The 14,942-nt window shown below is 32.3% G+C and overlaps 2 protein-coding genes across 2 annotated transcripts; one reads left to right on the forward strand and one right to left on the reverse strand.

Annotated features, from left to right (window-relative positions):
• Nucleotides 1-822: 822 nt before the first annotated feature.
• NPQ1 (non-photochemical quenching 1) lies at nucleotides 823-5,512 on the reverse strand. The gene is made up of 6 exons (XM_022288859.2): nucleotides 5,267-5,512; nucleotides 3,724-3,895; nucleotides 3,360-3,547; nucleotides 2,679-2,775; nucleotides 2,201-2,592; nucleotides 823-1,465 (listed from the first exon to the last, which is right to left on the reverse strand). The coding sequence occupies exons 1-6, from the start codon at nucleotides 5,338-5,340 to the stop codon at nucleotides 919-921; spliced, it is 1,470 nt and encodes a 489-aa protein (XP_022144551.1). The 5' UTR covers nucleotides 5,341-5,512; the 3' UTR covers nucleotides 823-918.
• A 4,824-nt stretch (nucleotides 5,513-10,336) lies between these two features.
• LOC111014132 (bidirectional sugar transporter NEC1-like) lies at nucleotides 10,337-14,098 on the forward strand. Its single transcript, XM_022288757.2, has 6 exons — nucleotides 10,337-10,462; nucleotides 10,593-10,629; nucleotides 11,464-11,674; nucleotides 11,860-12,021; nucleotides 13,027-13,146; nucleotides 13,749-14,098. The coding sequence occupies exons 1-6, from the start codon at nucleotides 10,417-10,419 to the stop codon at nucleotides 13,941-13,943; spliced, it is 771 nt and encodes a 256-aa protein (XP_022144449.1). The 5' UTR covers nucleotides 10,337-10,416; the 3' UTR covers nucleotides 13,944-14,098.
• Nucleotides 14,099-14,942: the final 844 nt, after the last annotated feature.

Below are 14,942 nucleotides of genomic sequence, written 5' to 3' on the forward strand. Positions count from 1 at the left end.
TTGGCAATGGATTGTAGGAGTAAAGCAATGGGCATCCGGTGGGGTGGGGAGTTTTGAAGAAGTTGATTGTGATGACAATGAATTTCGGAGAAAATTTCTTGTACTACGAGAGTGAAATACAAAGCGTGTATGTATATTTCTTGTACTACGGGAGTGAAATACAAAGCGTGTATGTATAGAGAGGCTTAGAGAGGTGTTTTCTTGAGCTCTCTTGAGTTTGTAAGGGTACAATTGTAATCAGTAGAAGAAATTCCGTTTAGTACTTTTTATCTGATTTTTTGTGAAGAAAAAATTAGTAATCTCTTTATAGTGTTTATGTTGTCATCTCGATTCTTTGAATAATGGCAACGAAGAGTGAATTAGAAAGTTTTGTTGGTGAGACTAATTTCAGCTTATGGAGAAAGAAAATGTGTGCGTTATGATAGCGACTGAGGCTTTGGATAAGCCTGAAACCTTACAAAAACTATCGCTGTAGAGCAAAGAGTCGATTCTGCTAATGTAGTTATTGACTCAAGCTCCGGTCATTATGTAAAACTCTTGAAAATACTCCTTGCACCATTTATTTCTTTTTTTATATCCATTTATCCAAACCAACTTGCACGCACCTCGATTAATCATAAGCCAACCCACCTGACCCTACTATATTTGGTTGACAAGAAAACTCGAAGGATATTAAATCCTAATTAGATAGCCACCGTAGTTTGAACTCGTTCCTTCTAAGCCCTTTGTTATTTACATTGGCCCCTATTGACCAGTGGACTATCACATGATGATTCCCTGCATCAATTAGAAAACGATTGCAGAGATAATAAGACTAATTCATAAACAACAATTCTAATAGTATATCTTCTAAGCATTTTTATATGTTGAATAATATATATAAACAAGGTTTTAATTTTTATATGTCAAAAAGTAAGTCTATCTTAGTTTTCTAAGAGCAAGTGCTCTTCCAAACAAATTTTCAACCTCACTTGCTTCCATTTTTAGCTCATTCAAAAGATCACTCTCTTCTTTTGACAACTCCCTAAGGAAGAACTCCTCATCCTGTTGGAGTTCTTTCAGACCTTCTCCCAACTTCTCTATCAATGTCATTTCTGTTTTCCCCACCTTCTCCACCTCCTTCTCCACCTCCTGTTCAATCTGCACCACCTCCTTTTCCACCTCTTGTTCGATCTGTTCGACTTCCCTTATGATCGTTTGTTCTCCGCTTTCCAATGTCTTCTCCAGTCTTTCTACAAGAGGTGGCTCGGGACCGCACGAATTGTCTGTTCTTATGAACCTGTTGAAGTCTCTCCCTACGCTCTTAGCTGCCTTTTCAAGCTCGGGAATTATGCTTTCTGGCAGTACTGCACTTCTTGTGTATACTACAGCTCCACCATAGCCATCCCAAGCATCGTTCCGACCACGATAGTAAACGAAAATGTAATCGTCTGGTTTGTTCTCCACCTTGCTTGATAGAATATACCTGCATAATTTGAGAAGGAATAATATGGATCATGGAGCCCCAACTTTACCATAAGTATCAACAACAAGATTCAAGGCTAAAAAGCTACAACGAGCCATGGTGAAGCTTAATTAAGTTACAGTAACTTCGGCCGAAGATGAGGAGAGAGAAGGGGAGCACCAAGACAACATAGCCAAAGGGTTCCTAATTCAATTCCTATTTGAGACCACTGCACACATCGAGCCAAATGCACTTGATCTGTTTCATTACCCTTTTTTACCAGACTTTTCTCTTTTAATATTTCTTCTATTTTCATTTGTGCTCAAATAACAGAGAAAGACTTTGGTCCATTGGCTATCATCTTAGTAACAACTACCAGCAGTCATCTCCTCTTCCGTATATTTTGCGATTGAAATAAAAATAAAGGTAAGCAATAATAAACAAGGAAAGTGGTAAAGGGCATTTGAGTTATTTCATTACATCTACATACAATGCACGATAGTGGATGCCAATTAATTAGGGGTGGAACTAGAAGTTTTGACAAGTAGAGGAAAAATTTTCCATTCTAAGTCTAACTTACATGTCAATTCTAAAGATTAAGGGGATTCAGGGGGCAAATCAGTGGAAAATTTTTTAAATCTTAAATCTAAGATAAGGGGCCATTCTTTCTTCTTTGCTCGCTCCCTGAGTAGATTTGGCCAATGCAAAATCAGGTACTAGGAAGTTTGATCATACAGTAATGGAATAAAAGCATACCAGTCATCCTCGTAGTGAAGATACTCATTGTTGTGGTTGTAGAGTACCCCAGGATGTGCAGGATCTTGAACAAATCTCTGCACAGTTGATCTTGTAAAGAAACCGCTATCTGGAGTCCGTATTCTCCAAGTTATATTTCCAACAAGTTTTCCAGACTCCACATGAAATTCATGCAACTGACAATCAAATGTATCAAAAGTGGGGTTTAAGCCACTAGTGATGAACCACTTCCCACTGAAATCTGATATATTGAAACTCTGAAAAAGAACAGACGGGTCGGGTACAGGAAATTCCCCAACATCGGATTTCATAGGCACACATTTCTTTCGGGATACTGCACATTCATTAAATTCATCCACTACACTGTTTTCAAACAGGTCACCACATTTAATCTGCAAAAGAGAAAAAAGAATTAGTTACTTTCCTTACGTACTTCAATCATGTGAAGCAATATGTAGAGCCAAGAGAACACACTAACTTGGCATTCGGTCTCATCGGGTCGATTATTGCAGGTTTGGAGACAAGCAACATTGGCAGCACATAGTGGGTTTGAAATGCATTTGGCAAGTTCAAGCCTGACATAAGGGAACAGAAACCAGTTTTATTATATTTTTAGTGTCCGCATTTTTTTTTTTTTTGGGTTTAATCTTTCTAATTTTCTAACTTTTTGGATCAAATTTCTAATACATGTCTCCCACAACTTCTTTTTGGAAATATCCGTATGTAATTGGTAAAATTGATGCTAAAGTCTCAAAAACTATATTCACTACTCATTTAAGCTTCCAGCTATTATCCTCACCAGATTATTCAACAGTGACCCTTGTGTATTTTTTTCTTTCTTTTTTCTTCATAAACTAAAAAGTTTTGAAGGATTCAACAGAGTTGAACTAAAGGATATCGACCAACCAAGGGTAAAATTAGTATCCCAATTTGAAGGAAGAAATTTTAAGACAATCCATATCATTGCAGTTCGCAAAAGGAGAAATCATGTGTGACCAAAAAATTTAAAAAGAAAAGGAAGAAACTTTCTCAAAGTTTTATATGGTACACATGTGACCATATCTTTTGACAGAAAGATTTTCAGATGGAGAAACAGCAAGGGGAGAATGAAAAAAGAAGTAGTGATATCAATTACTAATCAGCAAGATAAATATAATACCTGCATTCCTTCAGCAAGCATGTACATGTTTTGAGTGCATCAACAGCTTGGGATGGTGGAATGATCATGAATGTGCATGTCAGTATAACAACAACTATGCCCATTGATTGTAATCGGCTCCATTCTTGAAGAAAACTTAATGATTTTCCAAAAATAAAGTCAAAGCTTTCTTCCACCTTTTGAAGAGACTGAGAAACAAGGCAAAGCAAAAGGGAAAAAGAGAGAGAGAGAGAGAGAGAGAGAGAGAGAGAGAGAGAGAGAGAGAGAGAGAGAGAGAGAGAGAGAGAGAGAGAGAAGTACGTGAAAATCTATCATTATATTGAAACTATAATGAAATTAAGAGCAAGTAAATCTAGGGAGGTACCTTAGGTTTATTTATCTTCATTTGACGTAAGGCAGTCCTTCCTGACCTATGGGAAAGAATTTCTAAACTTCTTGACCTGGATAATCTACCACTTGAAGTAGATTTGCAGAGTAGAAAGTATTTTGAGTATATTTTATCCACAAGTACCCCTTGATAACATAACACCTTTCTTCTGCAAGCATTACACAAATTATAAATCACCATCAACCAAACTAGAATGTTAAAGATTGCTTGGACATTGGAAGGGAATTGGTTTATGAGTTAATTTGAGCATAAAATAAAGTAGGGTAAATAAAATAACTGACGGGTCCACCATATACTATGTTGTACCTCATGATAGGAATAACAAAAACCAAAAAGAGTTAAACAAGGAAATTATCTCTAAAACCACTCAACTGAATTAAATCAAAATAAGAGCTCACATTGGTTAAGAATGTGGAAGCCAAAGAGAATATGTAATTTGAGAAAATAACGTTAACTCCAAAATAATTTGAGGTACTTTGACCCTCCTCTCTCTTGAACACACTCCAGCCTTAAACACCCACAATATTGCCAACTTGAATCCTTTCCTCCCTCTACTTATAACCAACTCCTACTAACAAACTATTTGGCTAAAGACTAAGATACTATTGGTCCCATAATAATATTTCTAACTCTGCCCTTATGATATTCCTAACACAATCATTATTTTATTAGCATTTGAGTTCAAAGGGATCCCAATTTCTGTGGAAGAGAAAGGAGCCTGTATAACTATGGGTTTGACCAACACATTTGCCACTGCCATCCAACCAACCAGCTCAAACTTGAGCTTGGGCTTAGACAATCATAAAAAGATGAAGTATATTACTTATAATGGAGCAGCTCGACCCATTCAACCAGTGTGTTCTTGATACTTGATAGAAGAGACATCCACTATCAATCTCTCTTGATTCTTGATAGTATGACCACGGGTACAAGATAGAATCTGAATTTGGGCTAAACTATACTTGACGTAATCCAAGTATATACATATGAACAAGCTCATTCTTCAAATGTGTCGGAACAAGTCTATATAAATAAGTAAATCTTGCACTAGATCTGACGCAGAATAATCAAATTTCTCCATGCTTCCTTTTTCCCTTTTTTCTTCATCCCCTGTGTTCCAATACTGTTTCAAGTGTAGTTCAGTTCTAAGCACGAGTTGCATTCCTCAGAATCCTTCGCAAGGTATAGCTTTCATTGGAAGAAAATCACTCGCACAGATTTCAAGTAGAAGAAAAGAAATTCAATCTTAAGGAGTTCACTTCAATTCATCTGGTTCATACTTACTGGTTTATCAATGCAGCGTAAGATATATTTGTTGTTTAGTTGCGCAGTACAACGCGACAATTAGATCTAATTCCTGGGGCTATTCAATTCGATAGAAACACTCCCATCAATTTCAGCATTACACACAACCGTGAATCAAAGAACTAGTCGAACCCACCACCAATTTCCAATTTGGGAGCAGTTATTGACATAAATTGAATCGAAAAACGAAATTACAAGAAGAAAAAAAGCAGACCTGGAAGAAGCGAGAGAGTTGGTGGCGAAGCTTGCGGCGGGAAATGAAGGCGAGGAGGGCCAAGCGGTTTTCATGGCAGAGCTAGGTATTTAGTAGTTTGCAGAGAAAGAGGAAGACGAAGGATGGAAAAAGGGCGGCAGTGTGAGCTTCAGATAAGCCGCCATTTTTGTGTGGAAGCCGTGCGCTCAACGTATTTGCAAGTACTTGACCATTTTTCTCATGAATTCTCAATGCTCATTATTTACTTGAGAAATCAAAGTAAGCCATAGAAAGTTCATCATTATCCATGGAAGAAAATTGTTTTCTAGAATTTGTCCACGTCTTAAAACCAGAAGAAAAAAGGAAAAAACTTTTGCCATGATAGGATGAAAACATATCTATAATTTATAATACATTAGAAAGGGCCTTTGGGATAAACTATTATATGGAATGAGAATTTTGTGATTTCTATATATATTTTTGTAATGACATTGTTCATCACATACGTGACAATTGCATCGTTTTTCTGAGTACATTGTATTGTATTTAATTATGTTGATATTGGTCAAGTTCGCAAATTGAATAACGAGATTCAATAGAATCATATTACATATCGGTGTAATGCTAGTCACACACACTCCTATACTTAATTCAGATCTAGGTTTGTGTTAGGCGTAGTGAGATTATCTAACCATCTTCTCTTTTTGAATTTCGTGCTAGCCCACTAGAGCTTGGCATACAAGCGGAGCTCAACCCGCGAGCCTCGAGCTCGACCCATAGCCTATTCCGCCCTAGGCGGTCTAGCCTAGTTGGCTCGTACATGCCTTCGCCCTTGCCTTATGATGCTTGGATAATAGGGTTCATGAGAGATTCATGTCCGAGGGCTCGACTTTTGGATCATTCTTGAGCCTAGGGCCATAAGATGATACAAGTTTGCTTCCTAGACTTTTCCAAGGTATATTTGGATCATCCTTAAGCCACGATGATTCTTGGTAGGAATGCACGAGCCCATTTATGCAGATAAAAGCATATTTTGCTTGAGAGGCCAGCCATAGGCACTACCACATGACGCCGGCGCTGCAGCTATAGAAACATTTTTCCGCCCCGATTTTTTGGTGCAGCACTATGACGCTATCCAGATGTTTTCTTTATAATTTTAGGTTTTCCAACTGTTGTTGGAGGATCTTTGGACCCACCTTAGAGAACATGATATAGCTTGAAAATAAAGAGAAAATGAGAAAAGAAGCTTAAATAAGGGATTTTCAAGGCTCGGAATCATATGGTTGTGGGTCAATCAATGGACACGACGAATTTAGTTTATTTCTTTTCTCTTAATTTTTGTAGTTTGTTATGGAACTTTCTTTTGGAGTTTGTTATTTTACATAGCTAAGTTTTTTTTTTTATCTAATGGATTGATGTAATCATAGAATTTTATGAATTGATTGCTTGATTGTTTTGATCGAACGAGTTTGAATGTTCTATTTATGTTTCTATGCTTAATGCCTTTAATCTATTAGTCATAAATTAATTGATATTAGATTTAAAATCTTATGCTCGAAAGAGGTAGTTTAAAGTTAGAATTGGGATGCATAATTAACTAAAAATGTTTTAAGAGATTGAGAGATTTAGAAGCCATTTAGATGTCGTTAAAAAACTTATTCTTTGAAGTCCTAACTTATTATTGATACTAGATAGAGATATTGGTTCCTTAAGGAGATTTAGCTTGGACTTGGGACAGACATTTGAGATTTGAGAATTCTTGGCCAATTTTGAGTAATTAAGTGATCGGTTCATAGATTCAATGGATGAAATCATTCCTAGGACATTTCCTCCCATGATTTTCTCTTTATTATTGTATGTTTATTTTCTTTGATTATTCTATTCTCTCATTCGATTTTGATTCTCTAAATAAATTGAGCGACGGTGAGCTAGAAATTCAATCCAAATGACGATATCGATCTTGACTTACTACTTTTATTAAAACTTGACTCGTAAATTTGCAGTAAATAATTTATGCTACAAAAATTTGAAAGTGAGTAGTTTTATTTTACAAGGAGGAAAGTTGGTGATGGAGAGAAAGCGAAAGATCGGAAAGATAAGTGAGAGAGAGAAAAAAAATACATTTTTAGGAACCAAAAAAATGTTATAGAGGAGAAATGCTAAGAAAGAAAGTCAAAAGATAGAGAAAATTTTAGAGAGAAAAGTTGGGAGAGATAAAGTGAAAGATGGGGTAAAGATAAAAATAAGTTAAAAAGAGAGAAAAAGAAAAGTAACACTTTTTTATGGAGTAAATAAAAAGTAAGAGTTTAAGAGTAGGAGAAAATGACAAAATTTTAGAGAAAGATATTGATAAGCGTCACTGATGTTAGGTTTATAAGGATGGAGGTCATTCTAGAATCCTTTAAAACATTCACAAATATTGCTAACTTAACGAAATGATTCAATCTAAGAGTTTATTTAGAAGGATGAATAACTCTGAGATCAAACTTAGAATTATGGTGGTTATTTCTATCTCTCAAGACGACTTATTATCTGGATCGAGACTAATCCAATGAATCGGTTAAACTTCGAACGTAAAGCAAGAATAGAAAAAAAAAGGAAAAAAAAACACCAAAGGAATTTAAGAAATACAAGTTTTTTATCATGATAGAGCGTTATTTCAGAGCGTTACAAGCCTTTTAAAAAGCTAAAGGGACGTTCAAAATACCAAAGCCAAAAGCCTTTAAAAAAAAAAAAAAACTATTAAATGCACATTTAAGAAAATGAAGATCTAGGAAATTAAAACTCAATTGATGAGATGTCTAAATGTAGAATAAAAAAATGTAGCAATGTTCTAAGTAAATATCTAATGGAGGACCCACTTGACTTGATTAAAATGTTCATCAAGTTTTGACATCACAAGCTCCCAAGAGGTATAATATCGACAACACTGTACACTTTTGTTGTCCCTATGTCATCTTTCAAAACTACAAGACTTTTACCATGTCATCTTCACATCATTCTCTTCTAGACTTGTCGTAGTAACATTTATAAAGAAATTTGAGCTAAAAATGCTCCGTTTCTTCACGTGCATTCGCAAGCCTTAATTCGAAGATGTTATGTGAAAGAGAGGTTTTGAAACCCGAAGGATCTATTAGGTATCCTTTCATTTCTTGTTCCTCGTCCTCTATTTCTAGTTTCTTTTTTTTTATTTTTATTTTTATTCTTTATTTTTTTTAAAAAAAACAAAACATAACTGTTCGAGTAGTTATTTATTATTTTGTTATCCAGAAAATTTTAGATTAAAAAGAATAAAAAATTACATGAAAATTAATTTTTTTAAATTGAATATACAAAAATTTTATGTCATATTTATTTATTTATAATATTTATTGTATACTTCTCAAGAGATTGTGGGTTCGATCTCCATTCTACAGCTACTAAAAAAAAATCTTATTATGTGGTTGGTTCCTAATTTGTTCTTAATGCTTTTTTAAAATATTGATGTTTTAATATTTTGATTCTATTTGGCTTTTTAATGAGAATTGCTCAAGATTTTCTGGGTTATAAAATCCAGAGTAAATTTGGAACTTTAAAAATGTTGGGGTTAAATTGAGATCAGCTACTAAGTTTCTATTTTAGTCCTAATCTTTTAATTTGTCTTCTTAAAAAATGAAAACTCTCCATCCACAAATTTCATTGAAATGCAGAATGAAATTTAAAGATTGGAGAATAAAGCAGCTGTAACATTTAAAACTTTAAAGGCAAAATTGAGAGCCATCCATTTCTTTCTCAACTTAATTAAAAACCTAATCCTACTCTTAAAATTTATTTTGGTCCATATAAACTTTACATTTAAACCACCGTTTAAAATTTTCTCATTAAACTTCTGTATTGTATTTAACAAAAATTCTATATTTCGAACCACATGTATCGAGTTTGGTATCAAATCAGAAACAAATTAAAGTGTCCAAAAATTTAAGTCTAACTTTAGTTGGTCCAAATTTCGCTCTTAATTAACATTTTACAAGTTTAAATTCTACCCATTCCTTGTGAGTTGTTTTAAAAAATATCTCATTAGAAACATATCTAACATCAATTAAAATATCGGGCGGGCGAAATTTGCATAACTCACGTAACATTAAAGAGAAAATTGAAACCAACATCCATTAGGGCACATTCCATATAATAATCGACCTAAATTCAGTTGTTTTCGAATTATTATCTAGTTTCGTTTTTACTCCAATCTTTTAATTTGAACCCAAAAAAGGAACCTTATTGTTTCTAAAACTCATATAAACATAAATAAGAGATTGAAGTACATGTGCTAGAGAAACCAAACCAAAACCCAATATGTCTTCAAAAGGATAAAATTAAAGCAAAGAAGAGGGAGGTTTCATTTAATAGTAAAAGACTTTCAACCAATTGAGTAACTTCACTTTAGCACAAAACTAGTGGTAGATAAGTTCCAAAAGCAGAGAGATCTCTCCAAACCCTCAACTTACAATTTTAGCCGCATTCATCCTTCTTCTATCTCTATTTGTCAGCAGTTTTTAAATATCGATGTCGATGGAAATGTCGAAATCTCACTTTCATGGAAATATCAATGAAAATATCGCTAAAATGTCGATGTCGATGGATATAAAGATCTCTCCAAACCCTCAACATACAATTTTAGCCACATTATTCATCCTCTTTCTATCTCTATTTGTAACCAGGGTTTTAAATATCTCGATTGAAATGTCGAGATCTCAATTTCATAGAAATATCGATAAAAAATATTTCTGTAAAAGTTAGAGAAATTAAAAAATCGTAAAAAAATATTTAAATTAATAAATAAATATCTTTCTATTTCTAAATAAGTTAAAAATGTTTAATATTAAAATTATGTATATCTTAGTGACATTTTGTTGATATTTTTCATATTATGTCGATTTTTTTTGTACTATAATGGAAATGTCTATTTGTCCCTCATGTCGATGTCGAACCCAAAGATACATGGACATGTCGATGAAAATATTGACATACCGACAGATATTTAATACCATGTTTGTAAGTAGTGCCTAACCACAATTGTTTGCCTATAAAAACACAAGAAGTTGGTTTTGGGAGTAAATTATATACTACTAAACTTTCTTTCTTTCTTGTTCACATTTGTAAGAGGAAAGAGAGCTCCCCCATTTATTGCCACAATGATCTTAAGTGTTCATCAACTCCAATTCATCTTTGGTCTCATGGGTATTATTGTTGCATTCATTTTGTTTTTCTTTATGGAATATGGTATATGGCTTTGAGATAGGGTTAATTCCATTTCCCAAGTACTTGTAATTTATCTTATCTTTTTGCCTTTTCACTTTTTCTCTTGTAGGTAATATAATATCCTTCATGGTCTTCCTGGCTCCTGCGTAAGACGTTATGTATATTTGATATTTTGGCTATGTTTATATTTTTTACAAGTCACTTGATCGTAATTCTATGATATAGTCTTAACAACCTATTAAAAAAAATATACGTAAGATTTTGAGTTCAAATGTATAATAATCTCAATGTTTATAAGTCAACATGAACATATATATCTCAGTTAGGTCAAAATATTACTTACCTCACTAAAGGTTGGAGGTTTCAATCTCCTACTCCATTGTTGAACTAAAAAAAGAAAGCAATAAAAGTTGTTCATAGGCATATTGCAACTCTTTTAGAACCATTCTTACAATTTTTTTTAACAAAAAAAAAACAACTAAACACCAACCCAAAAACTTCTTAAAAAATAAGGCTATTATCTAGGCTATGTTTGATATTTATTTTTTTCTATTTTAAAAAATTAGGCCTAAAAACACTATTTCCATCAATGTTTTTTTTTTTTATCTATTTTGAAAAATGTTTTTAAAAACTAAAAAAGTAGTTTTTAAAAATTTATTTTTGTTTTTGAAGTTTGACTAGGAATTCATATATATATTTTTTTAAAGAAGGTGAAAAACATGCCGGTGAAAAATCAAGCATAATTATTTCAAGAATGATAAAACAACAGGGCTTTAGATAACCCTTTTTGTTTTGGTTTTTTATTTTTTTTTAAATTAACAAACACATATTCATGTCTAAAATGACACCTTTTCTCGAATCTCTTATACATCCACTTTTAAATTTTCGTCAAATTTCAAAATGATTATCAATCGAAACCTTTATCTTATAAAATTTTACACGTACTTTATTTGAATAAAAGTTGTGTGTGTTGTGTTTAGGCCAACGTTTTGGACAATTTACAAGAAGAAAACATCAGAAGGATTCCAATCGATACCTTACGTGGTGGCGCTGATGAGCGCCGTGTTGCTGCTTTATTATGCTGCCATCAAATCCAATGCCTATTTGTTAATTAGCATCAACTCCTTTGGATGTGTTATAGAACTTTTCTATATATCAATCTACGTCTTCTACGCTACTAAGAGAGACAGGGTCTCTCTCCCTCCCTCCCTTTATGTTTCATTTAATATTATCGTACAAATATGAGACGAAGATTTGAACATATGGATCGGATGTAAAAATAAAGATATATATATATGGTTTATAAGAGAATTAGTTTTGTAGGAAGAAATAATTTTAGTAAGCTTCATTTTAATGGGTGATTCTTGTTTGTGAAGGTATTCACATTGAAGTTGTTGGTGATATTCAATTTTGGGGCTTATGGAGTAATGCTGGCGATAACTATGCTTGTGTTTCATGGGAATAAGCGCACCAATGCTGTTGGATGGATTTGTGCAGCTTTCAATCTTGCTGTTTTTGCTTCTCCTTTGAGCATCATGGTTCTCTCTCTCTCCTGTCTTTTGCTTCTTCTTTGAACATCATGGCTCAAGTCTCAAAGTCCATGGTTCGATCTCCCGAGCTCAAAAAACAAAAAATTGAAACTCCCTCCTCTTCCCTCTCTCTCAAGTGGATGGTTCAATCTCCCGAGTTCAAAAAATAAAAAATTGAAACTCCGTTCCTCTTTCCCTTCTCCCTCTACATGGTTCAATCTCTCGAGCTCAAAAACAAAAAAATTGAAATTTCCTCCCTCTCTCCTTTCTCTCAGGCTGATGTTTCAATCTCCCTAGCTCAAAAAAAAAAAAAAAACAGAAAATTGAAATTCCTTACCTCCCTCTCTCTGGAAAAAGGTCGATAGTTCGATCTCTCCAACTCAAAAAACAAAAATAAAATTCATTTCAATTTCAATTTTATTTATCTTATTTAGAAATTAATGTAATCAAATAAAAAGGAGTAACTTAAATTGTTTAAAAAAAATTAAAAGGAGAGTCCACTTATAAAATGTACAAAAAATAAAGAATTTTAAAGGAAAATATAGAGTGAGTTGAAAGGAATATCTTTTTTAGGTCCAAATAACTATTAAGTTTTTAGTTCTCAATTTTTAAAAGTTAAGATTTTTTTAGCTCTTAATTTATTTAACTAAATCTTGATCGAGCATTAACTTTAATTCATTAAGATAAAATTTCTTTTTTGTCTTTAAAATATTGATGTTGATAGTTATTTTTAGAAAAATTATAAAAACAAAAAAATTTCAAAAAACAAATAAAATAACAAATAAATATTTCACTCTTTTTAAATAAGTTTAATTTTATTAATATTAATATTTCGTCCATATTAGTGATATCTTGTTGATATTTTTTATATTTGTCAATGTTTTATGATACCATAGAAAATATTGATTCACCTCTTATATATGTCGATGTCAAACTCATTGACATGTAGAAATGTCAATGAAAATGTTGATATGTTGACGAAAATTTAATACCGTACTTTTTTAATATATGCAGAAGAGGGTGATAACAACCAAAAGTGTGGAGTATATGCCATTTTTTCTCTCCTTTTTTCTCACTCTTTCAGCCACCATGTGGTTCTTCTATGGCTTCTTTATGAAGGATCTATTCATTGCTGTAAGTCAAAACTACAATACTTCAAAACCTAACCCTACTATTTCTCATTAAATTGATTCTCCATTTAATTTCTCTTTTTTTTTCTGAATCTTTAATTATCATTAAATTTTTGCACTGCATTTAATAAAAAAGTTTGTGTGTGAGACTTTGCATGTAGATATGGAAACAAATCTCTTTTTTTCAGTACAACAAATGCGGGATGAGAAATTGAAATTTGAGCAGGGTGGAAGTAAATTTAAAACTTTTTTCCAAGGAAGTTATTGTATTTTAAATTCATAATTGCAAATATATCTTTAAAATGAACTTATAAATCACTAGTTTAGGCAACTTAGTATGTTTCTATTTGATGCGACAGAAATTAATTAACCTAAAACGATGATTATTAACTCAAATAATAATTTACTTTTTCTTTTTTTTTTTTTGAAATAGAATTAGCTATAACCATGTCACTAACCTAAATATTGATCATTAGCTATAATAATAACTGGTTGGTACATTATATATATATTTTTTTACTACATTTGCAATTATTTTATATGTAGCTAGTAGCCCAAAGAAACAAATTAAGCTCGTATTTTTCGTTTCGTATCGTTTTTTCTCAGCTTCCAAACATCGTCGGGTTTCTACTGGGGATGATCCAAATGATAATGTACATGATATACAAAGACAAAAAGGGAAATAATAAAGAAGAGAAAATTGAAGAAGGAGATGGCCAAAGTTTCTCAAGATCAGTGAAGAATCAAACAGAAAGAAAGGAGATCAATATGGCTGAAAGCAACAACAATAATAATGCATGATAATATATAAAGGGCTTCTTTGGAAATGTAGTGTAAGACAAAAGGGAAACTTCAATGAAATAATAGGTTATCTTTTAAATTCAGTTTTATAATACACCATATATGTTTTGCAATCAATTCAAGTTTATTGATAGCTTTCTATTTTTATTGATTAATTATCAATTTTTAATGGATTTAATTGTTGGTGTTAAATGGATAATCAAAAGAGAGTTTTTTTTTTTTTTTTTTAGTACCGGGTGATCGAACCCACCATCTCTTGATTTGAGATATATGTCAATTATGACTGAACTATGCTCGCTTTGACAATAATCAAGAGAGAGTTAAAGCTTATTGATTTCTTCTTTTTTTTTCTCGAGTAGATTGGATTTTATTTAAGTAAAGATTGGATTTAAATAACAGAAGCCTCACTTTGGAATATTCTAATTAAATTTTATTTATTACCTACATGCATTAAGAAATTGTAAGCTATCATTTAAAAAAGAGAGAGAATGCAAGACACATACATGATTTTTACTTTTAAATATGTGGACTCCACTTAGAAAATATGTATTTCTTTTATTTTTGTAATAATAGGAGAATTTTAAATAACAATAAAATAGGAAAAGAAAAAGAATGAAAAATTTTGGTTTGGAGGGGGAGAAATATGCAAATGAAAATGGAGAAGAGAAGAATGTATTCAAAAAATTTAAATAACAAAAAAAATGAAAATGACATTAAAAAAATTAAATAGTCATAATTACTTAGTAAGAGGGACAATGTACCATTAAAAAGGGGAAGGTAAAATTCCGTAGATTATTTTTACTTTCAAATATGTAGACTCCACCTAGAAAATATATATATTTTTTATTTGTATAATAAAAGACACACTGTATACATAAGTCAAACTTGAACTTAACTCAACAATAATTAACACTTGTCTCTAACTAAGAAATCATGAGTTCAAATCTCCACTTCACTTGTTGTATCTAACTCCAACTAAAAGATCGTGAGTTCCAATCA

The sequence above is a fragment of the Momordica charantia genome, assembly GCF_013281855.1.
Source record: "Momordica charantia cultivar OHB3-1 chromosome 8 unlocalized genomic scaffold, Mcharantia_2.0 BLBB01000008.1, whole genome shotgun sequence".
Classification (NCBI taxonomy): Eukaryota; Viridiplantae; Streptophyta; class Magnoliopsida; order Cucurbitales; family Cucurbitaceae; genus Momordica; species Momordica charantia.